This window comes from Miscanthus floridulus, chromosome 7, assembly GCF_019320115.1.
Source record: "Miscanthus floridulus cultivar M001 chromosome 7, ASM1932011v1, whole genome shotgun sequence".
In the NCBI taxonomy this organism is placed as follows: Eukaryota; Viridiplantae; Streptophyta; class Magnoliopsida; order Poales; family Poaceae; genus Miscanthus; species Miscanthus floridulus.
In genome coordinates, this window is record NC_089586.1 from 24644727 (window position 1) to 24672029 (window position 27303).

General features: G+C 42.6%; 1 protein-coding gene across 1 annotated transcript; it reads right to left on the reverse strand.

Moving 5' to 3' along the window:
* Positions 1–23282: 23282 nt before the first annotated feature.
* LOC136465227 (uncharacterized) lies at positions 23283–24557 on the reverse strand. Its single transcript, XM_066464047.1, has 3 exons — positions 23758–24557; positions 23576–23664; positions 23283–23329 (listed from the first exon to the last, which is right to left on the reverse strand). The coding sequence occupies exons 1-3, from the start codon at positions 24555–24557 to the stop codon at positions 23283–23285; spliced, it is 936 nt and encodes a 311-aa protein (XP_066320144.1).
* Positions 24558–27303: the final 2746 nt, after the last annotated feature.

A 27303-nucleotide genomic window follows, 5' to 3' on the forward strand; every position in this document is an offset into this window, starting at 1 on the left:
TTCTCAGCTGTTACGTAATGTAGAGACTGGATGTCTTAGTGAAAGACAGCTAAGAAAGCTAGAGAAAATGAGACAAGATGGCAAAACACCATTGTATAGGAATTGTCCAATGAGCAAACTGGAAGCCGACATCATGCTGTTAGAGTTCAAATCGACAAACGGATTGAGCGATAAAGGCTTCGATCAGTTGTTAGGTATAATAAGGAAAATGCTCCCAGAAAAAATGAGTGCCAGAAAAGACATACTTGGCCAAGCAAATGATCTGCCCCATCGGCCTCGAGGTTGAAAAAATCCATGCATGTTCCAATGATTGCATATTGTACCATGGAGAAAAATACAAAGACTTGGACAAGTGCCCCAAGTGTGAAGCTCCATGGTACAAGGAAGGGCCATCAGATGAGGGTACCAAGACCAGAGGAGGTCTCATAAAGGTCATTTGGTATTTCCCTATAGCTCCCCGGGTGCATAGGTTGTTTGCATGTGCAAAGTCAGCCAAGCCGTTGTGCTAGCATGGTGAAGAGCGTAAGAAAGATACAATGATGAGGCACCTCGCCGATGGACATGACTGGAGGACTGTTAATACTATGCTCTATAAGGACATCGGTGGAGAGGTAAGACACCTTTGGTTTGCTTTGAGCATAGATGGGATGAATCATTTTGACCAGGTTAGAAGCAATCATAGCACCTAGCCAATGACACTCTGTATATACAACCTTCTACCTTGGGTCTATATGAAGCGGTCGTACATCCAGATGCCACTACTGATCCAAGGGCCAAGACAACCTAGGAATGACATCGATGTGTTTTTGGAACCAGTGATCGATGAACTAGTGGAGATGTTTGAAAAGGGTGTGCCAGATGTTTGGGACGAGTACAAAAAGGAACATGTCATGATCAAGGGAGTACTTATCGCTACAATCACTGACCTGCCAAGTCAAGGTTCGTTGTTCGGAGAGAAGACAAAAGGCTATACTGGATGTGTCGAGTGCTTGGACGACACCGATGCGGTAAATCTACCAAAAAACTCAAAGATAGTTTATATGGGACACCATAGGTTCCTACCTAAGGATCACCCTTACCGTAGGAACAGAAAAGATTTCAACGGTACTATTGAGAAACGTTTAGCTCCAAAATATCGAGACGGGCCTGCGATACTTTGAGAACTCAACAAACTAGAGGTTGTCCTTGGGAAGAGGGACAATGCAGTAGCAGCGCCTGATGGGAGCATTTGGAAGAAAAAATTGGTTTTATGGAAACTACCTTACTGGCCATTTATGAGTGTACGCCACTATCTTGATCCCATGAACATCACTAAAAACATGTGTGCTAACACTCTTAACACCTTGATGTACACCAGGGGGACATCTAAGGATTCACTAGCCACACACCTGGACATGCAACACTTGGGAATCAGGAAGGAGCTGCATCCCATGGAGCTAGAGAATGGCTAGTTCAAACTTCCAGTTGCGTCATGGACATTGAAGAAGGAAGAAAAGCGTCCGCTTATTTCTTTCTTCAATGAACTCAAAGTCCTGATGGGCTACTGTGTGAACCCGAAGAGGCTAGTGAACATATGAGAACTCAAGTTCAACTATGGCCCTATGAAGGCCCATGACTGTCATGTCATTATGACTCAGCTGCTCTCTATTGCCCTGCATGGTATCCTCCCCCCAAAGGTCCATGCCCCAATCATAAAGCATTGCTCGTTCTTCAACGCGGTCTCAAAAAAGGTCATTGATGTGTCCACGCTAGAGCAGCTGCAGCGGGACATAGCCAAAACTCTCGTTAGGCTTGAGATGCATTTCCCGCCGACTTACTTTGATATCTCATTGCATCGCTCATTCATCTTGTTGACCAAATTAGAGCCCTTGGCCCAATGTACCTGCATCAGATGTTCTCTTTCGAAAGATTGATGAAAGTTTTCAGGAGGTATGTTAGGAACAGATTCAGGCTAGAAGGGGGCATGGTTGAAGGATGGTCAATGGAGGAGGCTATTGAGTTCTGCACATATTATCTAGACATCAAAAGGGTAAGAGTTCTAGAATCTTATCATGAGGGAAGACTACGTGGCAAAGGAACGATCCGGGAGAAATCTGTTACAATAGACGACCCTGTTTCTTTCAGACAGGCATAGTTCGCTGTTCTCCAGCAAGCCGAGGGTGTGATGCCATACATTGACGAGCACAGGCAATCGCTGCAAACTCTGTATCCGAGCATGTCATAGGTTTGGCTGGATAAAAAACATAAGGAGGAATTTATCAGCTGGTTGCAACGTCGCTTGCTTGGAATAAAGTTGAGTAATCAACTGGATGCCTTAGCCAAGGGACCTTCGAGTACATATCATAAGTACTAAGGGTATGAGATCAATGGATTCACATTTTACACAAAAAAGCAAGATGGAAAGAGCACATACCAAAATTATGGTGTTCATTTTGATGCTCACGACAAAAATGACAATGTGCATACGACATACTATGGTTTTATAGAGGAGATATGGGAGCTAGCCTACAGTCCGTTGAAGGCAGCTCTTTTTCGCTACCAGTGGGTCTGGCTCGAGGAAATCAACACTGACAGCGAAGGGTTCGCTACCGTTGATCTCACTAAGACAGCATATAGAGACGACCCCTTCGTCCTTGCAAGAGATGTTATGCAAGTCTTCTATGCAAGGGACAACAAGACAAAAGGAAGGCTAAAAGTAGTCCTAGAAGGGAAAAGGAAGATTGTTGGTGTCGATGGAGTGACGGATGAAGAAGACTACAGGGGCTATCAGGAAATGCCTCCATTCGGGGCGAACGTACCCCTACCTATCCTTCAAGAGTGTGACGAACCTGCTTACGTACGAATTGATCACAATGAGGCCCTCATTGTTGATGCACCTAAAGATAGTTAGATTATTGTTAACTATGTAATCATTATGCAGACGTTGTATCAGTAATTCACACTGAATATTTAATTTATATTTTGTGCGCATCTCTACAATTTAATTATTGACTATGTAATCAAATATTAAGATGATGTTCACAAACACTATTATTTGATAATTATAGACCATTAATTAATTATCATAGAATTAAATAATCAAGACACAAATTTTTGTGTTATTTTAGAATATAAACTAACTACATTATTTCTATTAATAAATAAATAAAGAAAAGCAAACTAAGCGAACTCCCTATCCTAGCTCAGCGGTTAAGGCCACACACTCTGTACTCTGAGACCCACGCTCGAATCCTAGGCAGGACAAACTTTTTTGATTTTGCATTTATTATTTAGTAGTGCATTACAATAGAATAAAAGAAAAAAAATAAAACCATTCTAACTGAACTCCCCATCCTAACTCAGCGGTTAAGGCTACGCACTATCGACCCCACGACCCGTGCTCGAATCTTAGGCGGGCTAAACTTTTTTATATTTTTTACAAAAAGGCTGCAATGGCAGGCTCCAAACCAACAGTGTTTTTTATATTTTTTACTAAAAGATGGTAGCAGGGCCCTTCACTACCGGTTTTGGTTTTAAAACTGGCAGTGATATCTTCTATCACAGTTGGTTGCTCAAACCGATACAGAAGGCCCAATTTACTATCAGTTTTTAAACTAAAACCGACAATGATGTGTAGATGCTCCTCACATGCCAACAGTGCTCCCTTGACCACAATAGTTGGAACACTGCTCCCACCTACCCCGACAACTTTAGTTCAGAAATAAAAATATACCATGACTGCTAGCCCCTATAAATGGCCCTCGGCCAGGAGCTAGCCTCTCCATGCATGTTGGTTTCAGCCAGTCCTTATCAGCCATGATACAATGTTTTCTTCTCACAACAAACCACAGATATCGTTATGCATCGTAGTCCACCAAAATGGTGCACACATGAGGCCACCTTCATTGTCGGTTCTATTTAAAAACCGATAGTGATGTCCATGCCCCCTATATAAAACAAACTGCCGACCACATACATCGATCCCACCCACCCACGAACTCTCTTAGTCTCATTTCTCATGTTTCACTCTCACTTCTCAAGACATTCACTCTCTCTCTACGTGATTTGGTCATGGCTCCTGCATTTTTCAATCGTATTGATATGTTGTCTTCTCCAATATTCTATCTATATTTATATTCATGTTTCTTTGCATTCTACATTTATATATATTCTTATTCCTTGCATTCAATCTATATTTAATTATATTGCCACATTTTACTTGAAAGAATTTTTTTGTGCATATATTTTATGTTCATTTTTTTTGCATTTTATCGATCAGGTGGTATGAACAACGGACCTCCCCCACCATAAGAACCAGGTTTCCACCCTAGCGATGAGCCATTCGCTCCTTATGTGGCAATTCCATGGTTTCCTATTCTAGCTATTGTATGAAATATTTTCCAACATCTTTTGTTTTTTATGCTAACAAATAAGTGCAATTAGTTTAATATCATTGTTGCATGCATATATGTCGCAGACTATATCCCTAATAGATTGGCTACGAACAACACTTAGCTGGTTCTTTATCTCAGACATCATCGAGAACACGACATCTAATGCAAGTGGTCGGCTATGGACGTGTGAACTCAGTTTTTTCATCCCTATGAGGGGTTCAAATCATTGGAACCATATCCATGGGATGGGAATACAGAGCCCGGACATGATAAGCGCCCAATTAAGTGCCGTGCGCATCTGTTTAGATGCACTTCGATGTATTTGCTATGATATGCCTTATTTCTCGCACTTCAAGGCACTTGCTTTGAATACTGGTGATATCCCCATCCCACAAGCAAGTGAATGGTTTGCGAGCTACAACCATGTGGATGTGGTAAAATGGTCACTTATACCTGAGTCGTGGTTATTTGTTGTTGTAACAGAACCGCCCAATTTATACAAGATCAAGTACGGCTGTCCCCGCTAACACGTTGACACGTGCATACTTTCACTCATATAAACCCGGTAGTCCGCCGAGTGTCCCGAAAGACCTCGGTAAATCAACATCACAACCAAGATCGCGTGATTAAGCAAATACACATCACATACACAGGGTTGCAGCGGAAATAATATTACAAGTTTGGGTTTCAAAACCGATTAGTGAAAACAACATAGCTTTCAAAAGATTACATTAATATATGTTCCAAATACATTGCTAGCATAAGTGACATCCTCAGACAAAAGCATATAGATGAGAAGTAAATATAGAATCACCGAGCCCACCGGCGGTTAGCCACCGTCTTCAACAGGCCGAGAACTTCACCTGCAACATGGTGGGATAAACCCTGAGTACTCGAATGTACTCAGCCAGACTTACCCGTCGGAAACCAAAACAAATGACACCAAGGATCATGCATAGCTTAATTTAGTGGATCTGGCTGGACAACCTTTTTGCATAAAAGCTTGAGTAACCATTAGCATTATTCACCTGTACTAGTAGTGACTTTTAGCCATTACCTACCATCTATATTAGCACCTATACTAATCAATCACTTGATTAAGTTGCAAACAATAATAACCATATTAGGTATTTCATGGCTCATTGTCATTGTCATCATCATCATCATCATTTAACCATATCTTTAAATTTAGTGAATCTACGTTGCTGTTGCTCAGTCAAGTTCTCACTATCTGGGAGAGATAGCGATTCGAATCGATTCCTATCTAGCTAGAGGGGTATTCCTAACACAAACCCTACTTTCCCCCGTCGGAGTTGCATCAGGTCACCTTTGGTACAACTCAGGAATCACGGTTCTAAGAAACGCCGCACCCTTAGGGAGTCCACTCTGTTAGGTGGTCAATCTCACCTCGGACTTACGCCAATAGCTCCCCGCACATCCTTACTACCGCCAGGGTGTGCACTTTCACTTCCTAGACTTTCGGCCTAAATTGAGCTACTCGGCTTCACGGTAGGAACGAGTTATCCAGCCAACTAAGTGATAGGCATGCGTTCAACATGACATGAGGACATACAGCGAATCGGTCCTTAACCAACACAGATGGGGATAGATTCACACCCAAGACCTCCATGCCTTGTTGCTGCACTACCATCATCCCATCCGGTCTCTTTTCATTATTAACACATGGTTCTTTTTCATGATAGCAAATATAGCCAACCGTGACCAGAGCTCATCCTACATCTCGTAGGTGGCAGGAAATCACCCAACTTCTACCGGTCTATGCATAGCAAGGCATCATTCGATCCTACACTTAATTAGGATTCACAGGATTTTATCTAGACAAGGTAAGGATATAATGCAACAATTGGTTCCAACCAATTCCTATACTTAATGCATCATCAACAATAAAAGATACTCAAGATATTTGTAAAAACATGAGAGGCTTAGAATGCTCTGGGGCTTGCCTGGGATCCAACACAAGTCAGTTCAGTTAGCTTGCACCATCTTGGTGACATCTCCGGTCCTAGCACTTGCTTAGTCCTTCCATCTTCGGGATATATCCACCAAACCAAATCTTTGAGTTTGACTCCATCTCACATCCTTCATGTGGTTCATCTAGCGTACCTATATGAGATGCAAGATGCATGTGTATGAATGTGATGAATGGTAACACAAGATGCATCACATAAGCATTCAAGACAAACACAAGATTATGCAAGACATAGACACCAATAGCTATTTAACTAACATCACACAACTAACTAAAGAGAGCAAGCACATCAAGCATGACACAAGTTTAATAAGGTCACAAGTATCATAACTTGACCATCAACAAGGGCATAAGCCACACTTAGCAACACATGGAGTAAACAACCACAACTAGCATATGTCTATTTTAGGACTAGAAACAATAGCTTCATGTTTGGATCATAACTAGAGTTATACAAATCCAATAGCCATGCAACAAGACATTATGGAAAGCTTATTCAAATCCTAACTAGATCAAACACTAGCATCTTTCAGATCTGCTCAGAATATAATCAAAACCTGACAGAAGACTTAAAAGTCATGTAACTCCTACACTATCAGGCCTATGGCCTTACCATTTGAACACCAGCAAGACCATGAAATTTTCTACAACTTTTGTATTCACTACAACCATAGCAAACATCATTTACACCACAAAAATAATTGCACAAGCAAAACTGCAAATGCAGCCCAACAGCAGTGGTACCGAAAGCTGATAGGAACTTCAGAGAAGCATAACTGGAGTTCTAGACCTCCAACAAACATGAACCATAACTTTTTGAAAAGCTCAGGAAGTTACCTCCAACTTTCTTATTCTCATATTAAGATGATTCTACAGTTAGAAGGGTCAATTAATCCAATAATTGCATCTCTATCCAAAACACAGACAGAAACTGACATGCAACTTTAAACAGCTATAACTGAAGTTATACATGTACAATAAATGTGGTTCTGGACTTTTTAGAAATCTTAACAAATTATAAACAACTTTGTTAGAAACACCTAAAGCTAATTCTACCATTAAGAAGGCCCCACAGTGACAACAAAGAAACTCTGTCAGGGTTTGGGTAGAAACAGCCATAGAGATTTAAGCAACTATAACTCAAGATATACTTAACCAAAAATCATGATATTTAGCTTTTTGAAAATCTTAATAAAAGTAATACAACTCATGTATTATCATAAAGTCATGATTCATAACTTAACTAAGCCAATTAATTCAAATATATAGGACTATTCAGAATAAGAGCCAAGCAATATAGGTAATTTCTTATTTTTATAGATCTTAAACTATCAAGCCTAAAATATTGAAATTTTTATCAGACATGAATAATAACCTTAGTAGCACTCCACAAAAATTTCACAATTATTTGAGCAAAACAACTACAGTTATAAAAAAGACAATTAAGACTAGCATTCAAACCCTAACTGCACAAATCCATTTTTACAGCTAAAACTTTAAACTAAAACATGACATATTATAGATCTAGTGCATAGAGAATTTCACAAGGATTACAAAAAGTCCACATTTGTTATTTTAGGATTTTTCTACTAATTAATACGAATTTTCAAAGTTCATCATTCAAATCTGTAAAAATCAAAAGAAAAGGAATGTAAAACTTGCATCGGGGACCCTGCAGTTTACAGAAATTAAACCTAAACAAACAGATCCTTTAGTGCACTATTCAAATGAGTCACTGATTATTCAGTTAACCCCCTGGGGAATATCATATTCATGCACGTGGTCTTTCGTCCTCATCACTCGGCCGGAAACAGAGCAGTTCGTCGGAGCTCGCTGTTCCGGCCGCCGTGGTGCTCGTCGGCGACGAAGTAGGGGTTCCAAAGCATCAATGTGCCTAGAAGCACCCGTAGGAGGTCCAATCTTGGACAAAGACTACCGGTGGAGGGCCATCCTCGTGAGCCAGCGACGGCCGTAGTAGCCTCGCCGGTGGCAGCAGCTGCGGGGTTGGTCGGCTTGGCCAGCAGAATCCAGAAGCGGTGGTGAGCACCTAGGGAAAGGACCAGGGGCCCACGCATGCCCATTGGTTGTCTCGGATGGCCAAGAGGTGGCCCGAGGTGGCCCGGCCATGTGCACCGGTGGTCAGAGGCGACTGCGGTGCTTCCAGCACGGTTTTGGGCAACGAGCACGAGCACGGCGTGCAGGAGAGGGAGGCGAAGCTGATGGCGTTGCTTGTGAGGAGCGAGGGGGGATGAGAGGGGGGAAAACGGCTGCAGCACCGGCGAGCTCAGAGCTCGGCCATGGTGGTCGCGCGTCCCAACGCAGAGCAGAGTGAGGAGAGGGCAGAGGTCGAGGGAGCGAGTGAGGGAGGAAGTGGAGAGCTCGGGCGCCCGCTTTGGAGTAGCAGGCCACGTGGTAGGGTCATTGGGACATGCAGAGTGGAGAGGGAGAGCCATGGTGGGGCAAGCTCAGCATGGCTGCCACGCGCTCCCCCCTTGAGGAGTTTCCCAGAGCACCTGGCAGGCGATGACATGGCCACATTAGAACCAAGTTTTGGGCATCTTCCGGGCAAATTTGGTTCTAGGTGCCTTAAGAAAATTGGCTGCTCTCTACGTCCTCTCCAACTTTCATTAAGGGTAACTAGCCATTAGAGCTATTTATCAGTGGTTAACTAAGCCACAAACTGCTAGTGTCAGCATGTTGATAACGGTCACGGGAACTCGCCTTCGGAGGTCAAAACTTGGTCAAACTCAGTGCAACTTTTTGTATGCTCTTCTCCATAATATAACCTTCAACTTTTATTTTTGGACCAACTCAAGTTGCTTAGCAAAATTTGGAGAACGCGGAATGTCAATGTCGATATCGGTGAATTTCGGACTACAAACACTATCGGGTTGATTTCAGCTTTTCTATTAGACTTTGAGCCTTGTTTTGATCCATTTTGAAACCGAATCATGACTTGGTCTTTTAATAAAGTTTGTTATAATCAAACTTTTATTCAACTTTTATTTTTGGTCAAACCTCATATCTGGTCCAGAAGTCAACTTTATTTCTCGGTCAACGCAAAGCCCTTTTTGCTATAGAATCTAGGGTTTCCATTATTTTCGGATATTTTCTCCACCTTTGCTCAACACGAACCCTTCATAACTTTTGTGGTAGAGTTCAATTAGAGTTGTTTGAGCAAGGTTGCAAGGTTTGGTTGACTTCATAGGTTTCCATCCACTTGATAAAGCAATTCATGCAAAGATATGACTTATCGTTTCATGTGACTTTTTGATTCCAAACTTCATGAAACTTTTCCATGGATCAATATAGCTGGATATTGATGCGAGACACATGAAACAAGTACATCTAGCATTACTCAAGCATACTTTTTAGAAAGGGCAACATGTAAGCAATGGTGCATGGTCCAAGGTTAAGTGGTGGCTCATTTTCATATGTTTGACCTAACATCTCCAACACCACTTAACATGTCATGGTTGAGCTCAAACCCATTGCTTGCTGGTAACAAACGCCTGGGGTGTTACAGTTGTTTATTACTGTAATAACATTCTCTAATTTTTTTCTTTTTCTCCGCATGCAGATTGCGCTACAGGACCTTACCTATGCTGCATGTGGCTTGTGGGCCGTTCTAGACCAAGCTACGGAGCAACTCGGGTATGATTGAGACTTCTGCAATGGAAACCTTGGCTAGCGCACTATAAAAGGACGCCAGTACTGCATAAGGATTACTAATGGGGGCAGTGGTCATTCAGTAGGTTACATCTATGGCCAACCATTCTTTCGGTATTGTGAGGCACGAGAGAGTGCACTCATATGGGCATTGGACTTCATCGATACAAGCGGATACATAATCCGTGACATCAATTACCATATATTGCTACAGAGGCATGTTACTATGTGTGGCCTGATCGATCTCGGCAGTGATTCTGATAGTAATTAATGTTTATTTAGCTAGGTTTTGAAGGTCATAGTTTAATTGGGTTCTAATTTTAATATGTACGGCTTTGTGTATTTAATTATTGTCATGCATGTAATTCGTGTAACATTTGTTGGGCAACTAGAAATATACATTCCGGTATCGTATTGGTCTTAAAATTATTCTCAGACTTGCATGTGCCACGTGTGAAGGGAACACCAAGTTTGGGATTTTCCGGAGATGGTTTGCTACTTTCTGAGGTTTAATTGAATTTCTGCGTGACGACACCTATTAATTATAGGTTGAACTGAGTCTACCCATGAAAAGATCCAGAATGGTGCCAAACCTTTACACAGGCTCTAATGTGCCCTAGGGATAAGAATTTTGTGGAGGTGGATGAAAAAATCTATTGGGTCCAAGATGAAATCCACCCTCTTTTGTCTCATTTGGCACAGAGAAAAATATAATAAATAAAAAGTAATCAGAAAAACCTCAGATCCTATGTGGGATCTTAATTTGGGTGTACATGCTTGCCAAAAAAATTTCAAGCCATTTCGACATAGGCGGAGTATACATCCTTCACAGAGCTATATTTGCCTTTTCATCGAACCATGACTATACATATAGGTTATCAAGGTTTCTGTGGTTCATAGGCATTCCCATGTCGTATTGGTCTCAAAATTATTCTCAAGCTTGCACGTGCCACGTGTGAAGGAAACACCAAGTTTGGGATTTTTCGGAGATGGTTTGCTACTTTCTGAAGTTTAATTGAATTTCCGCGCGACGACACCTATTAATTATAGGTTAAACTGAGTCTACCCACAAAAAGATCCGGAATCGTGCCAAACTTTTACATAGGCTCTAATGTGCCCTAGGGATAAGAATTTTGTGGAGGTGGATGAAAAAAATCTATTGGGTCCAAGATGAAATTCACCCTCTTTTGTCTCATTCAGCACACAGAAAAATATAATAAATAAAAAAATGATTAGAAAAACCTAAGATCCTGTGTGGGATCTTAATTTGGGTGTACAAGCTTGCCAAAAAAATTTCAAGCCATTTCGACATAGGAATACATATGCTTCTATTTATTCAGTATATAAAAGAATTTTTTTAATATATATAAACATCACTGTCGGTTTTAAAAAAACCGACAGTGATGAGAAAAAAATGACAGTGATGCTGGTTATCACTATCGGTTTATTTTGAAAACCAGCAATGATATATAAAAAATTAAAAAAATTGTGTCGGCCTCGGGTTTGAGCTCGGGTCTCGGGCTATAGAATTCAGAGACTTAACTGCTACGCTAGTATAGGATGTGTGCCAATATTTATTTATTTTTTATTTTTGACCTTTAGACCGCTTAATAAATTATAAAATTAAACCAAAAAAATTGTGTCGCCCAGGATTCGAACACGGGTATCGAGGGCTAAGTTGCGGGGTCTTAACCATTGAGCCAGTAGGAGGTATTCGAAAGAAGTGGAAAAGATAACTTACTTATGCCGTATCGGGGGCTACACAACAAATCACTTCCGGTTTAAAGAATGGCCCGGTAGTGATATTTCTACATCACTGTCGGTGTAGACTTACAACCGGCAGTGATGTACCCCCATCACTGTTGGTTTATAATTAGAACCGGCAGTGATGAGGTCTATTATAAAAGCCCGGTGTGGGTTGAAATTATCCAAATTTCAACCCCGCACCAACCGTTCCCAGCCCCGCGCTCCTCTTCTTCAACGCCGACGCCCGTGCACCGCCCACCCCCATGCCGTCCACCACCCCATGCCGAAGCACCGCCGAGGCCTTTAGGAGCGTACGGACAGTTGCTTTCCCACCCCTACGGTGAGTGCGTGGCTCACTGCCCACTAAGTGTTTGATGAAATGCCCCACGGTTGTTGTCTTCCCAATAGCAGTCGATTCCTATTCGATTGAGTTACATGCTGTTACTCCTTGGTTTAGCTATTCTTGTATGTACATGCTGTTACATAAACCAGTTAGTTTTTCCCTAAAGAGATTATGCTACCTACTGATTTGTTGAGGACCTAGTAATCATGGCCCTAAACTGTTTAAGAACCATTGGTGTTATTTGCATGTTGTCGCAACAAGTTATTCCCTCGAGTCATAGCTAAGTGACCTTTTGCGCTGTGTGTAGTCTAAGTATTTAAACATTGATCATCAACACCTCTTGGCATAGTTAGATTTAATATGTGACAATGATATGAGCATATATGTCTTGAATAGTAGTTGCATAATGTTATGATATCTTTGTACTTTGTAATTATTGCAAGCAATGGAAACTAGCAGTCAAAGGTACAAGTTAATGACTGTGGACGTCTTATTTGTGACGATAGGGAGTGTTCTGTTTGTGTAAGAGTTAGATAAGAATTTTTGCTCTTGCTTAAGCAATGATGGATTCTTGTCAAATGTGTACAGGTATAATCGCTATAGGTAGAGTGTTAATTGATTTTGATGGAATGTATAGCATGCTTAAAAAAGGCATCTATAGATGTTTGTTCTAGAAAAAAAGTTAAAAACAACTTTTAAAATTGGCTCGGTAGCAGCAGCAAGTATGATTACTAAACCACATTGATCTCTGAATAATAAGCAATCCAATTATTGAGGTAATTTTTTATCATGTCAAGGATAAAGAACATTAAATAGATTTAGTTTGGCCATATAACTTGAATAATAACTCTTGTTTAGTGAGTTACCATTACCACTTACCACATGCCTAATTTACTTAAATGTATAGGCAACCATGGCATGGTATGTAGTGCTTGTTGGTCACATGCCTGGGATTTATCGAACCTGGGAAGATTACTATGCTCAAGTCAATCGCTACCCTGGTAATTTGCATAAAAAAATACAGCACAGAAGCTGAAGCTTTGAGAGCCTACTATAGTCATCCGGCCTACTATGGTCCAATGAATGCAAACCATGGCCATCCGATGGCACTGGAGATCGAAGAGAAGCCACCCATCAGAGATGTGAAGATTAGGAGAATTGCTCCTTGGTCTTGGAAAGATGTCATGCTTTTATTTATGGCTATGGTCATCGCTTTTCTTATTTGGAAGTTGATGTAGGCTTAGTTTCGTAGAATAGTAGGTGGACTTTGTTGTATGTGGTCAATCGAACAATGAATTTGTTCTAGGTGAACATATGCTATTATTTAACTTTGTTGTATGTGGACTTATTATTAGACTTTGCATTAAACATATTATATATATATGAACATATGCTATTAGTAGTTATCCGCGGCCAAAACTAACCACAATCGTGTCACAGCCATGACTCATCGTCTCATGTTACCCCATCATCGAAGAACAGATCGGCAACAAGAAGCGGCTAATATCGCTAGGACGGGAGAGCCACATGATCCGACAAACGGTGACGGTGTCAATTAGGTTGGTGAGAACAAGCAGCCATGGACCCCGTCCAGCCTGCTCGATCTAGGTCAAAATGACCAAGATGGCCAGGTAACTTTGGTATCATGTGACTATGTAGCCACACACACTAATCAATTGAGAGGGTCATAGCTTACTTGGTGTCTCTAGTAGGAGCCTTCGCCGACCGAGGAGCCAGAGGGTTCGGGTAGCAGGAAGGCTAGATCCAAGCGAGGCATGTCAAAGATTCCTGTTGGTAGGAATGCACACTGGCACATTACTGAGTTCGATGAATTCGAGGATCCACTCTCACCGCCTATAGCTTTGACCAAATACAAGACTATCCTCGGGTTACTTGTTAGGGACTTCATCCCGATTAAGTACAGGAAGTGGATTGGGAAAGATGATGACCGGTGGAGGGTTCCCAAAAGCGAGAAGGATTACATATGGGATGTCAAGATCCCAGAGTATTTCACTTTCCTAGCCAAGTATGATAGGGAGTTAGTCAAGAAAAAAGCAAAAGAAATCATGGGGGCATGCTTCAAGAATTTCAAGGGGACATTGTACAAGAATTTTGTCCTCCAAAATAAAGAGCCAGATTTTGATGGTGGATAGTTTAGTAAGCAGAAGGACTTCTGGCAGGATTTTAAGGAATACAGGTTATCCGAGGAGTACTTAGAACTGAGCAGGAAGAATAAGGAGAATTCACAGAAAGCGACGAATCCTCATCGTCTCGGCTCTCGTGGCTACGCCAAAAAGATGCCATAATTTAAAGTAGAACTTCAAAAGATGGATCGCCTTGCTGAGGAAGGCGTTTAGGTTGAGACTGCTATTGGGAGCCCAGATCGGTATTATACTATATGGGGAGAAATGTACGACACGCCAAGGATGGGAGCTTTAGCTCCTCAAATCAACCATGAGTGAACTCATCCAGAGGATCTCCTAGGTAACTGAGGAAGTGAGGCAAGGGACTTGCACTTCTAATAGGGAGAAAGACGTGCTCACCCAAGCACTCAGAACCAAGGAGCACCCTAGTCGCACTAGAGGAACCGGTGTTGTTCCTTGGAAACTAGCATTCCCCCAAGAATCTAACACTTACCGGAGCCGCTCGAGGGGTAGAGCGAACATGAGGCAGAGTATTTTAGGAGACTAAAAGAGATTGAAGACAGAATGGAAGCACGGATTGAGGCGACCGTTGAAGCATGAGTCGAGCAAATTTTGCTGTCCAAGGGGTCAGTAGTACCATAAAACCCTACTCCTACTGCCTTTAGCCCACAGTTTAGGGGTCACAACAGCCTACGAATTGACCCCGCTCGATGAAGAAGAGGCAAATGTGCCTCATTCGGTGGATGATATCACTAAACCCATCAATGTCAGGTTGTACATCCATCAGGAATGAACAAAGGACAAGGTGGTGCTCGGCCAGGCCTGGCCTACGAGAGACAGGACAATTAATGGCCACCCAATTCCACTAGGGTACACTCGCATCACCATTGACAGAATACTTGATAAGAAGTATAACAAGATACCCATTGAGTACCCCGTAGCGGAAGACAGGCCAAAACTTGGTCAAAATAAGGGCTCTCAATTGGCCTAGCGCAAGTGCTTCATTAAGCTTGACCATCAATTGTCCTCTGATGATGCGGACGACTGCGAGTCTTCGCCCACCCGCGATGATCACTCACCATCTCCCAACAGAGATCACTCCCCTCCTCATCCGGAGCCATCACCCCTGAGAAGACAGAGGTCTCCTTCTATTCCTCCTTGTCTGACTCCATCTTCATCAGCCCCGAGAAAAGAGACTCCTCCTCCATCTTCATCAGCACCGGGAAAATAGAATTCTTGTCGTCATCCTCCTCCTCCACCTTAGTCCAAAACAAGATCAAGGACATCTTCGCAGTCACAGAAAAGGTCCTTGGATTCGGTCGCTAATGCTCCCAAAGTGGACCAATAGAAAAGAAAAAGGCCGTTTAGTGGCAGCGTTACCACCTTGATGAAAGAAAAATTTACAGCACACGTTTTGAAGGAAGATTGTGTTAGTTTCTTCAATCTCTATGCCTCACTGCCTTCGTTTTTTTGAAGTCTGAATTCAAAAGGCAAACACAGAATAAATACGCTACAACAAGAGACAAAGAAATACACAATAAAGATTTAAGGAACATATAAAAATACATCAAAGACAACCTAGGATTAACCATGGAAGAGGCCGCGACCATCTATTATGATGTACAAGGGACGGCAACACCGGCAATGAAGTATGAAAGGGGCAATCTTTTGGTTCCGGATCATGAGTATAAAAATCTAACAACATATATGCGCCAGTTACATGAATATTACATGGCTCAAGCAACAGAGATGGACGACTTTGGTTTTGAGGTTATTATCCATTCGCCACATGTTTTTCATTATCCTGAAGAAGAGAAGTTCGATGTCGAGTGGGAGTGCTTATTCCAGCTATACTAGAAACGCTCTCTCGATGTTCAAATGTTGATGCTGTGGACTATATAAGTACCCTACACGCACGATTTTACAATTAACTACTCTCTCGAGACATAAATTGTTAACTTTTGAGCACTTCCTATGATTTTATGTAGGTGTATAGTAAAATTTTGCATTCTATAAAGCAAATGGGATTACATAGGCTTCTTGGACCCCATGCGAGTCAATGAGAGGATATGTCTAGGCATCTATGGATGTGATGTGGAAGACCGGAAACAGAGATTGATTGCTATTTTCAACGAATTCACGATGAAGAAGAAAACCCACATACTTCTAGCCTACAACTGTGAGTATGTGTTCTCAGCTTTTAATTTTATGCTTCTTTTTTTGTTAAGATTATTCGATAATTAGGATTATGTGATTGCAACAACCATTTCGTCTTTATTTGTGTTAATCTTGCCAAAAATCTGCTCGAGGTGTGGGACTCAAAGAAAAAACCATTTCATCATCTGGATGCACCGGTGGCAGTGCTGAATTAGTAAGTAATCCTAATAACATATTATTTTCTAATCACACATACCGCTTTCTAATGTTTCTCCCTTTAATGTTGCTCAGTGTCCGAAGAAGACATATCGATGGGACGCCGGTCCCATTCAAGGTTGTCGAAATGGAGGGGAAGTACCTATCACAGCCAGCGGGAAATAATGAATGCGGGTTTTATGTAATGTGGGCAATGCTTCGCTACATCGGCGGGAAATCAGAAGAAGCCAATAAGTTGGTGTGTATAATCCCCATTTCATTTATGTCTGTTAATAATTCAATAAAATGATTTACTGTTTCTCTTTGGATATCATCTTTTTTGAACGACAGCGCAAGAAATATAAGCATGAAAGGCTGCTAGACATGGAGATCGTCGCACTACAATCGGAGCTGGCTAAATTCATCGTAGCCGAGGTATTGGAAAAAGATGGAGTATTTTCCATTCCACAATCCGTAAAGTACAAGGACTAGTATGGCCCAGAGCAGCTCGCCAGATTATTGTAAGAAGTCCGAGAAGCATTGCACAATCTGTGAAGTCCGAGAACATTTCTTTTTTGTTTTGAGTTATCGAGATCTTGATAAGAACATTTGAACTGTAACCGTGACATTTGTAATGTTTAATATTGATGGACCTGTCGTCTATGTAGCGTATATAAAGCGAAACCCGATTCCATGAAAAAATATAAATTAAAATAAATTATAAAATAATAAAATAAGAACGGGCACAGCCGGTTAGCAATAAACCGGCAGTGTTGTCGTAACCATCACTACCGTTTAGAAACAAACCAATAGTGTTGGCTTGCTCAACACCGCTGGCTTGAACCATGAACCAACACTGATGGTTATGACAACACTGCCGGTTTGATCTATGAACCGACACTGATATTTACTACAACACTGCCGGTTTGATATATGAACCGACAGTGTAGGTTTGCTCAACACTGCTGGCTTGAGCCAAGAACCGACACTCTTGAAGCAACCGTCACTGTCGGTTGGTACTACAAACCGGCAGTGTTGTTCAACTGGACACTGTCGGGTGAAGCCAGGAACTAACACTATTTCCTGTAGATCAGTGCCGGTTTTTAAGGACCGGCAGTGATGTCAACCCCCCATCACTGTCGGTATGCCACTGTCGGTTCAAAATCCAGCAGTGAAGTGGGGTTTTTGAACCGGCAGTGTTGTCCAGATCTGGGGTAGTGTTTTTTAGTGGTCATCCTTTTGTTCTTGAAAACAAAAAGGATAGCAAATGATGGTTTTCTAATGTCAGAAAACTACCAGCAATATAGATTGTCAAGGAAAATATTTTTCCTTCCAAGCTCTATATATTTCTATATTATAAAGCTAGCTATTTGGCAACTGAAAAAGGTACGGCTCATCATCAGATTCAATCTCTTCCAAACTAAAGAAATCTCTTCCAAACTAAAGAAATATTATGCTCGTGTTTGAAGCTTCGAAGTAGTGGTTGTCCTTCCTTGGTAAAAGAACTGTCTACCTATGACGACAAATGCGGTAAAATATGAACACTTGGTGATAGAAATATAGCACTGACTAAACTACCTGATTGAAAGATGAGATTATCTTTCCAAGCCAAGACTTGTGGTTAAAACTGACCCATTGAACGTTGTAGTGTTGAAAAATGATGCAACTCCTGATGGTTTCTCTGTTACTAAACTATTTCAAGTAAATTTTAGAGTTTATTACTTATTTTAAATGTATTTGTCTTATGTTTGTTTCACCAGCTCCAGCTCACATGTCAAATGAGACTATATAGTTATAAAGAATTTGAATTAGACCACCCTACTTCATGCCCATTTCCTATAAATTGTATGTGGTTGTTGTTTGCTAAAAATTGGCAAATGTGGCTGTGCAGGAATTGTGAGATTAGCGCCCGCTCTGCGGACCATGGCTTCTTCGACCTCCTCCACTGCTAGCTCGTGGCGTTACAATGGACCACCTCTAGTGTCGCTTGATGCACTTGATAACAATCCAGCACCCCAGTGTCTGCCAGTGCGTGAACAAGAAGTAATAACCCAGCGAGAAGATATACCATCTATCCTCACAGATACTTAAACACAATAGGTTCTTTGACATTGAATACTTAATCAATGTTAGGGTCTTAACCGAGGTAGATGACATGGTTGGTTGTTTGAATTTTCTTTGAAGGAGGACAAGTGCAACCTTTATCAGTGGAATGACCCTGAAATCTCAAACAATTTTTTGAAGTGCATGGTGTGTAAGTTGCGGGACAAGGTTCGAAGGTTGGAAGTACATGTAGTTGTAAAGGATGAATTGCTACGGTGGAAGGATATGATGCTTTCTGAGATGGAAATGGGTACTAATTTGCAAACAGAAGTAGCTAGGAAGGATGCATTGCTGCGAGGGAAGGATGATTTGCTGCACAAGGAGGAGAAGGAGAAGGAGAAGAATGTGAAGAAGGTGAAGAAGATTTGCTGGTTCCCCATGTCAGTAGTGATTTTTTCTTTTGTGATCTTTGTGATTGCCTGTTGTCTTTTGTGATCTTTGTGATTGCCTGCTGGTGCTATCACGTCAATGATTCCCCTAGTCTGATGTAATCATGGTGCTCAGAAGTGATGAACTGACATCAATGATTCCCCTAGTCTGATGTAGGCGTAGTTGTTAGTAGTGATTTTCCTTTTGTGATGTAAGTAATCATAGTGCTCAGAAGTGATGAACTGATGTTAGCAAAATGTATGAACTGGTTAGTCTATAGTAAACTTCTTTGGTGGTCAGAAGTTATGAACTGATGTCATGAACGGTGACTTTTGATGTCCTGTTTCGGTCGGATAGACCTCTGTGACTTTTAGTTTCCTGTTTTGGTCGGATATACCCCTATGACTTTTGTTATCCTATTCTGGTCTGATATATCTGTTTGACTTTTGTTATCCTATTTTTGTCTGATATACCGTTGTGACTTTTCCAATCCTGATGAAAATGTGACAGCCGATCACTTGGTGGTTCGTGAGCTACATGGCACCATGCCAGGCCCTTCACTAGGGAGCCGCAAGAACCTACACAAGATGAGGGCGCACCAGGTTCGGTCATCACTTGCCCCCTACGTCTAGGCGGCGGCAACCACCAAGAGTAACAAAAAATCCATAGCTACAAAGATCCCCATGTGCCACTAGATGCAATCACTCAAGCAAATGCACTAACCACAATCATTTCTACAAAAATAACGATGTGAGCACGAATTGAGGTATGAAATTAGCAAATAACTAAAAAATTTTACATGTTTGTTTGCTTTTGAACTATTGACCAATCCACCCGCCGCCGCCCAGTCCACCCGGCAGGAGCCACGCTGCCCAGTCCACCCGCCGCCACCGCCTGGTGCGAGCCCCGCCATGCTCTCAGGCCGCCGCTGACCTAGGTCCGATCTAGGACTGAGCTCCGCCACCTCTCAGGCCACCGGTGCCCTGGATCCAGCCTGCCGTCCTTCAGGCCACCTCCCCCCTTGGCCTCCGTCGAAGCTTTGAGGAGGAGAAGGAAGCAGCTACTCCAACCATCTCCTATGTGACTTGGCAGTAGCTTCATGTATTATTTGTAGTGCTTAATGATTTAACTGCTAAAGTGCCAAGTTTAGTCTTTTCCCTTCTGTCTTTGAGAATCATTAGCTGAAAATGCAGATAGCTGGTTAGTACCAAGCTTTTAGTTTATACTTGTGGTAAGCATGAAGATTCAATTTTTGTTTGTGGCATACAGTTTAATTTTACTTGTGTCATAGGCCTTGGCTGTCTCTGAAAGGGACCGTGACGCCTAAGAGGGGGGTGAATTAGACAACTTAAAAGTCTAACTCTAAACTATGGCCTCCTTTTCTATTCTTAGCAAAACATATGCAAAAAATAAAGTATCTAAATGTGCAACTATAGTTTTGCTAGTGTGTTGCTATCTCTACCGCAAAAGGAGTTATGCAAACAATATAAATGCAGAAGCTAAAGAGTAAGGTAGAGATATGCAAACTCCCGTCGATGACTCCAGTATTTTTACTGAGGTATCAAGAAGCGCGCAAGCTTCCGCCTAGTTTATTCATGTGATGATTTTTAGGGTGTTACAGCTTAGAGGAAGGTCTGCAAGTATACAAGGAAATGACTAATCCAACTGATTATAGCATGTATTTTTAGATATAAGCGTATATCTTTATTGGAAACTAGCTTTTCTTATATATCTGTTCATGGATTAGAATTTTATATACTCGGTCCATCATGTGACCCATAAAATGCATTGGAATTCAGCTGTCATGTTTTTAGAAAAAATGTTCTATCTTATAGCTATGTAAACTATTATATTCCTTACAAGAATCCATCCAAAAAACAAGAATCCATACTGAAAAAAAGAAGAATCAAAACTAGAAAACCCGAAAGGTCCCCCCACGCCCCACGCCCAACAGCCTCAATGACCACCTCCTCCGCTTCACACGCAGCCTCCAGCGCCCCACCCAAAATCCTAATCCTAGTTAGTTTAAATGAAACTTCAGTACATGGCATAACGGCCATACTCCATCTACCGTCATGTCATCTCGATGGATGACCCACAGAAAAACCCAAGTATCAAAGTCCACCACAAACTAAAGTATCACGTTTAGTACATGGCATAATGGCCAGTACTCCACAATGGAGGCCATACTCCATCTACCATCATGTCATCTTGATGGATGACCCACAAACAAACCCAAGTATCAAAGTCCACCACAAACTAAAGTATCACGCCTGATGGGACTGAGGCGAAGGACGAACCAAAAGTATCTGACATTTGCCTTCTGCATCATGCAAGAACTTATAGCGATTGTTGCTTCAACCTTTTGGCCTGGTGCTTCTGTCCAGCTGGCACGTACCGTTATGTAGTTGGCATTGCTAGGGTTTACGTGCATTCCCTCGGATCGGGGTTTTCCCGTAGCATATTGTATCGGCATGTACCGTTATTTAGGATCCATTTCTTAGCTTTACGAGCAGGATTCTGGTACTCACGTGGTGAGCTCCTCCCATAATGTACTATATCAGCTTGTACCATTTTTAGATGTAGTATCACCCGCTTTAACGCCATGGGAAAGGGCGTGCCGTGGCAAAGGGGCCACCGGTATAGGATTTGGTGGCAGTGTCATTTGTCTTGAGGAACATGTGTTGGAGTCATGGCTAACGGCCCTCAGGCCAATGGTTTGGAGGCAGTGTCACCCGTTTTAAAGGCCTTATGAACGAACGTGCAGCGTGTCATGACAAAGAACCTCGAGGATGGAGTTTGGAGGCAGCCTCACCGGTTTTAAGGCCGTGGAAATGAGCCACAGTGTTTGTTGTGACCAACAACTCCCCGCCATTGAGAGGCTAGTGTACTCAGTTTAGCCCAGCCCATCAGCCCGTCAGGCACCCGCAGCCCATCAGCCCATCCCACTCCCATAGCCTCTCGTGTCTCGTCGCCTTCGCCTCCCATGTCCTTCCTGATGTCTCCCTCTCTCGTGTCTCGTCGCCTCCCCCCCTCTTCTATGAGGCTCGCCCCATCCCCCCTGGTACCCTAGATCTGCCTCGCTGACTCTCCCCATCCCCCCTCCGCCTCCTCCTCTCCCACCGACAGCGAATCCGCACCGCTCGCACCCAGATCTGCACCTCCGCCGCCTAGGCTCCTAGCTCCAACACTGGCAGACCTCCATGTCCTCCCCATCTCTGTGGAGCAGCTAGACATCGAGGTGTATGCCGCGTAGTACTCGGGGTGGAGGCGATGCAGCTCGAGGCGCTGCGGATGGCATATGACGAGATTAGTGGGCTCCCAGCTCCGACACCGGTAGCATGTCCTTCGTGTCCTCCCCGCCCCTCACCACTCTCTCCATCTTCTCTGCACGGAGGACCTTCACACAAATCTGTCTCCATCCACCGGTAAACCCGAAGCCCTAAACAGAATTTTCGGGTATACCCGAACGCTCACGGGCAAAGTTGGGTATACCCGAACGCCCATGGGCAAAGTTGTCTTTTCTACCGCCGCCCGAGTTTGGGCAAATTTGGGTATACCTGAACGCCCACGAGAAAAGTTGTCTTTTCTACCGCCGCCTGAGTTTTGACGCGCCATTGCTCTCCGTAGTCCCGCCATTGCTCTCCAGCAGCCCCGACGTGCTTATTCTCCAGGGCACTCGACCTGAGTTATGGCGCCTCCACATAAGTCCTCCACCAAACCAGGTCGCAACCCGACGTCCTCCCACTATTTGATTACAGGTTCCTGCAGCAGGACCGTCGGTGGCCAACGGTGGAAAGGTCGGCCACAACCCGTCATCATCAACCGCGGACGAAAGGTAACCTCATTTGTTCTCCTCCCTTTTTTCTGTCTTTTTCATTTGGGAGCAATGTCTCTACCTTTTTCATTAGGAAAATTGGCTCTGTACCATTAAAAGACTGCATGTTTGGATATGTACCATTAAAAGAATGAACTTGTGCTATGTACCATTAACAGATTGCATTTCTTTGGATCTTAGCACTTTCGTGAAGTCTCTATTAACAGGGACATATATACCCCTGTCTCTTACAATACATGAGCCCAACAGGGATATATATGCTTATATAAAAATGACATATTATAACACCTCAAAAAATTAGCATGAGCTCAACATCGCCTATTAGAATATTATATTAGTAAGATATGGCATGACTTTAGCAGTACATAACATTGTTCACATCTGGATGCTTAACTGGGTTCTCTAGGTCACATATAGCACCATAGTTAACAACACATTGGTTTAGAACAGAACACATACCAAGTTACACATGCTTAGACTAAGATAACTACTCAATTATAAGCCTACGGTTGATTCCTCCTGGTGAGATTGATGCCATCCTCCTTGTTGTCACACCTGGGCTTGTTGGAGAAAGGGAAGCCATCCTCCTTGTGGTCACACCTACTGGACTTGCTGAAGAAAGAGATGCCAAACCCCTTTTTATCACACCTGGGCTTGATGTTACTTTTGGATCATCAATAATGTTCAATGGCTCAGTAACTTCGGTGGAGGCTTCAACAGCTTTAGATTTTGTTTTCCTGTAAGGCACAAGTCGGGTTAGTGAAAGAACATATTCCATCACATATAAGACATGAAACGTTAGCATATCAAACATAGGCATGGTAAATTACTTTTTCTGTTTGTTTGGACGAGGGGGTGGAAGTTCTTGTTCTAGTTTAGCTTGAGTTGCATAACAGCCCTTCTCTATATGTCCAAATTGGAAGCACCTTTTGCATTGATATGGACCTCTTTTTCCTAGCTCTCCACTAGCCTTGATTCTTTGCTTCCTTGGTCTACCAGCAGGCCGTTCTAATGGTGGAGGAACCACTTCAAAACCAGGGTCATTTTTTGGCCATTGAGATTTGTCACCCATTGGAGTGATCTCGAACTGATAAGCTACCTTGAACCTCTCTACTGAATAATAGTCATCCACATAGTCCTCTACTTTTAGTTGTCTAACTTTTCCAAATAAAAAGATAGCATGAGTGCATGGTTTTCCAGACACCTCCCATTGTCCACAACCACATGTTCTTTTTGCAAGGTCAACACCATACCTCCAAGTCTTTCCTTCATTTGTTGTTCTAGATATCTCAGCTGACAGTGAGCCACTTTTGCAAAAATCATAGTGCAGCCCTCGACTCTTCATGTTCAGTTCATATAGCACACTTGGGAGGATATGACCTTCAAGTCTCTTGGCTATTTCCTGCCTTGTGGAAATCTTCTCCATGATCTTCTCTCTAATCTTGTCCATCAAATCAACAACTAGAAGGTCTTTGTAATCCTTAATCCAATTATTGAAACATTCAGAGATATTATTGTTAACATAATCAACTTTACATTCTTTAGAGAATTTTGATATGCTCCATATCAGATTGTGATGCTTGTTTAACCAAGGAATTGCTTTAGGACAAGCCGCTGCAATTTTCTCCATTAGATAATCATGCCTACGAGCTGTGCATGCCCATGCGCAAGGCCACATAAATTTTAGCACATCACCCAGGATTGGTCCAATTTGCACTTCACACATCCATGTATACTTATACACAAATACAAGAAAAATAGAGGAATTTAAGAGATGGTCAGAGATTACCCTTCTGAACCCCAGCAAGATCCATCTACCTCAATCCCCCCTCCAATTTCACTTCAATGTTCTCTAAAAATCACTCAAAAAACTAGGGTTAGAAGCCATGAACCTGGTGATGGGGAGGGAGAGCGAGGAGAGAGGAGGAGCGCACACCATGGATGAGAGGAGGAGGAGCAGTAGCCACCGAGGAAGAAGTGGGAGGCGCGCCTCCGGCCACCGGTCGCTGGAGGCCTGGAGCCTCCTACCTGCTGCTTTGGGTGTGCGTGACAAAGTGGTGTGCCTGTTGATTGTTGTGTGCGTGATGAGCAGGTTGAGGTGTGTGTGATGGAAAGGACAAGGGCAAAAAGGACCATTCATAAATCCTTTGTTGACCAAAAAAATAAAACTCCAAACTGATGTAACAGAAGTTGACGGAATGCTAAAAATCAATAACATTGCAACCTTTCAACGGTACATAGCTAAGACTAAATCTTTTAATGGTACATATCCAAACATGCAATCTTTTAATGGTACATAGCCAATTTTGCCTTTTTCATTTGGGAACAATGTTTCTACATCACATTTCTCTTGTATAGAAAGGGCTGCAGAATCGATATGAGTAGTGTTTTATTGACAATCACATTGAGTAGTGTTTTATTGACATTCTACCACAGACAATTGCTTTCCTCTTCATACATTCTTTTGTACATTAATACATTATATTTAGTACCGATAGATCTAAATAGTGGTAAGCTAATGGGAGATGGCCACCCCACCTTGTAGCACTCTCTATAGCTGCATGCAGCTTTTGAAGGGTCCAACTATTGATGTCTTCCTGAGTTTTCAAGCAGAGCTAATATGTTAGATGTTAGGGAGAAAGAGGAATGAACAACAAATTGCCTAAGTGTTTAAATCAAACAATTTTCCATCTTATCACAAGCTACAGAGACCACGGGTACGGATGCAGTGCAAGCAGCCGCACAAGTGGAAGGCCGAAGAAATGGCTCATTTTCTTGGAGCAGCTGTCAAGTTGGCGAATGATGGTTGTTTGATCCGACATAAGCTGCGCCGCTATTCATGTAATCTTATCCGTGACAAAATGGTGGAGAAAGGCAGTGCTGAGCTCTCTATTGATCTCGTGCTATCCAAATTCAACACATTTTTGGCTGATTGGCGGGGATACAATGAGATGAAGATGAAAGCTGGATCACGTTTTAACCCAGTGACTGCTACTTTTGAATGCTCCCCAGGATTGGTGGGATGGCATGGTATTATCTCTTCTCCCACTCTATTTTATGTCTATGTTCTTCTGGCCTCAAATAGTAATAGATTAGGCCTAAAGCATTCTTGTATTATCACTTTCTGTTAGAATAGGCGCCTAAGGGGCCTGCTATGGGCTGGCACCAAGCCTGTTCGGCTGGTAGCCTAGGGGCTGTTAGAGTATTAGGAATAGTACCACATTGCCTAATCATGTGAGATGTTAGTCCCATGTACTCTATATAATCAGCCCATGAGGCCCAATGCAATATATTAATATTCCTCCAATTATATTCTCTTTTATGGTATCAGAGCAGTAACACGCGCCTCCTCCTTGGCCACGCGCTTACGCTCCAGGCGCTGCGCGGTGGCGGCGGCTTCGCTGGCCTGCTCATTGGCGAGGCGCCGAGCGACCTCGTCACCTTGGAGCGAGGTGGTGGAGCTATCTTCGTGTACTGCGACAACATCAGTGCCGTCTACATGTCCTCCAATCCGGTGCAACATCAGCGCACCAAGCACATTGAGATTGATCTTCACTTCGTCCGGGAGCGAGTTGCTATTGGTGATCTTCGTGTTCTGCATGTTCCTACTGCTTCGCAATATGCAGACATCTTTACCAAGGGGTTGCCTACTTCAGTGTTCACGGAGTTCAGGTCCAGTCTAAACGTGCAGAGTGGCTGACGTTTCGACTGAGGGGGTGTGTTAGAATAGGCGCCTAAGGGGCCTGCTATGGGCCGGCACCAAGCCTGTTCGGCTGGTAGCCTAGGGGCTGTTAGAGTATTAGGAATAGTACCACATTGCCTAATCATGTGAGATGTTAGTCCCATGTACTCTATATAATCAGCCCATGAGGCCCAATACAATATATTAATATTCATCCAATTATATTCCCTTTTACTTTCATCAAATCAATTTCAATACTGTGCAGAGGAACAAAAAATTGAAGAAATTCCAAAAGGGCATTCCACACATGGAGGAGCTCGATAAAATATTTAGGCACATGGAGTCTCCACCACTATGTTATAAATGTGGAAGCAACAGCGACAGGAGCAGCACAAGGAAGATGGACCAGGGATATCATCACTCAGAGCCGTCACAGCAGCTGTCATTATCACGCGGGGTACCATGATACTTAGATCTGTTGGATGAACTTGAGCAGGGTGGTGTGAACCCCAATTGTCAAGATTATATCACTACTGTGAACCTACTTAGATGTCCTAATCTCCGTACTGTTTACTCTAGGCGGGCATCCATTGATGAGAAGGTCACCATGCTGCGTGGGCTACGGGAACAGGTAAGTTATTGCTGTTTGGTTAACTTATTCAGCTAGATTAGGCCTAAAGCATGGATATTATTT

Coding starts and splice junctions, on each gene's coding strand:
- LOC136465227 (XM_066464047.1), bottom strand. CDS start 24,557: ATGGAGAAAATTGCAGCGGCTTGTCCTAAAGCAATTCCTTGGTTAAAC. Junction 23,665..23,757: donor CGTCCAAACAAACAGAAAAA/GTAATTTACCAT, acceptor TGTGCCTTACAG/GAAAACAAAATCTAAAGCTG. Junction 23,330..23,575: donor AAAAGTAACATCAAGCCCAG/GTGTGATAAAAA, acceptor TATGTGACCTAG/AGAACCCAGTTAAGCATCCA.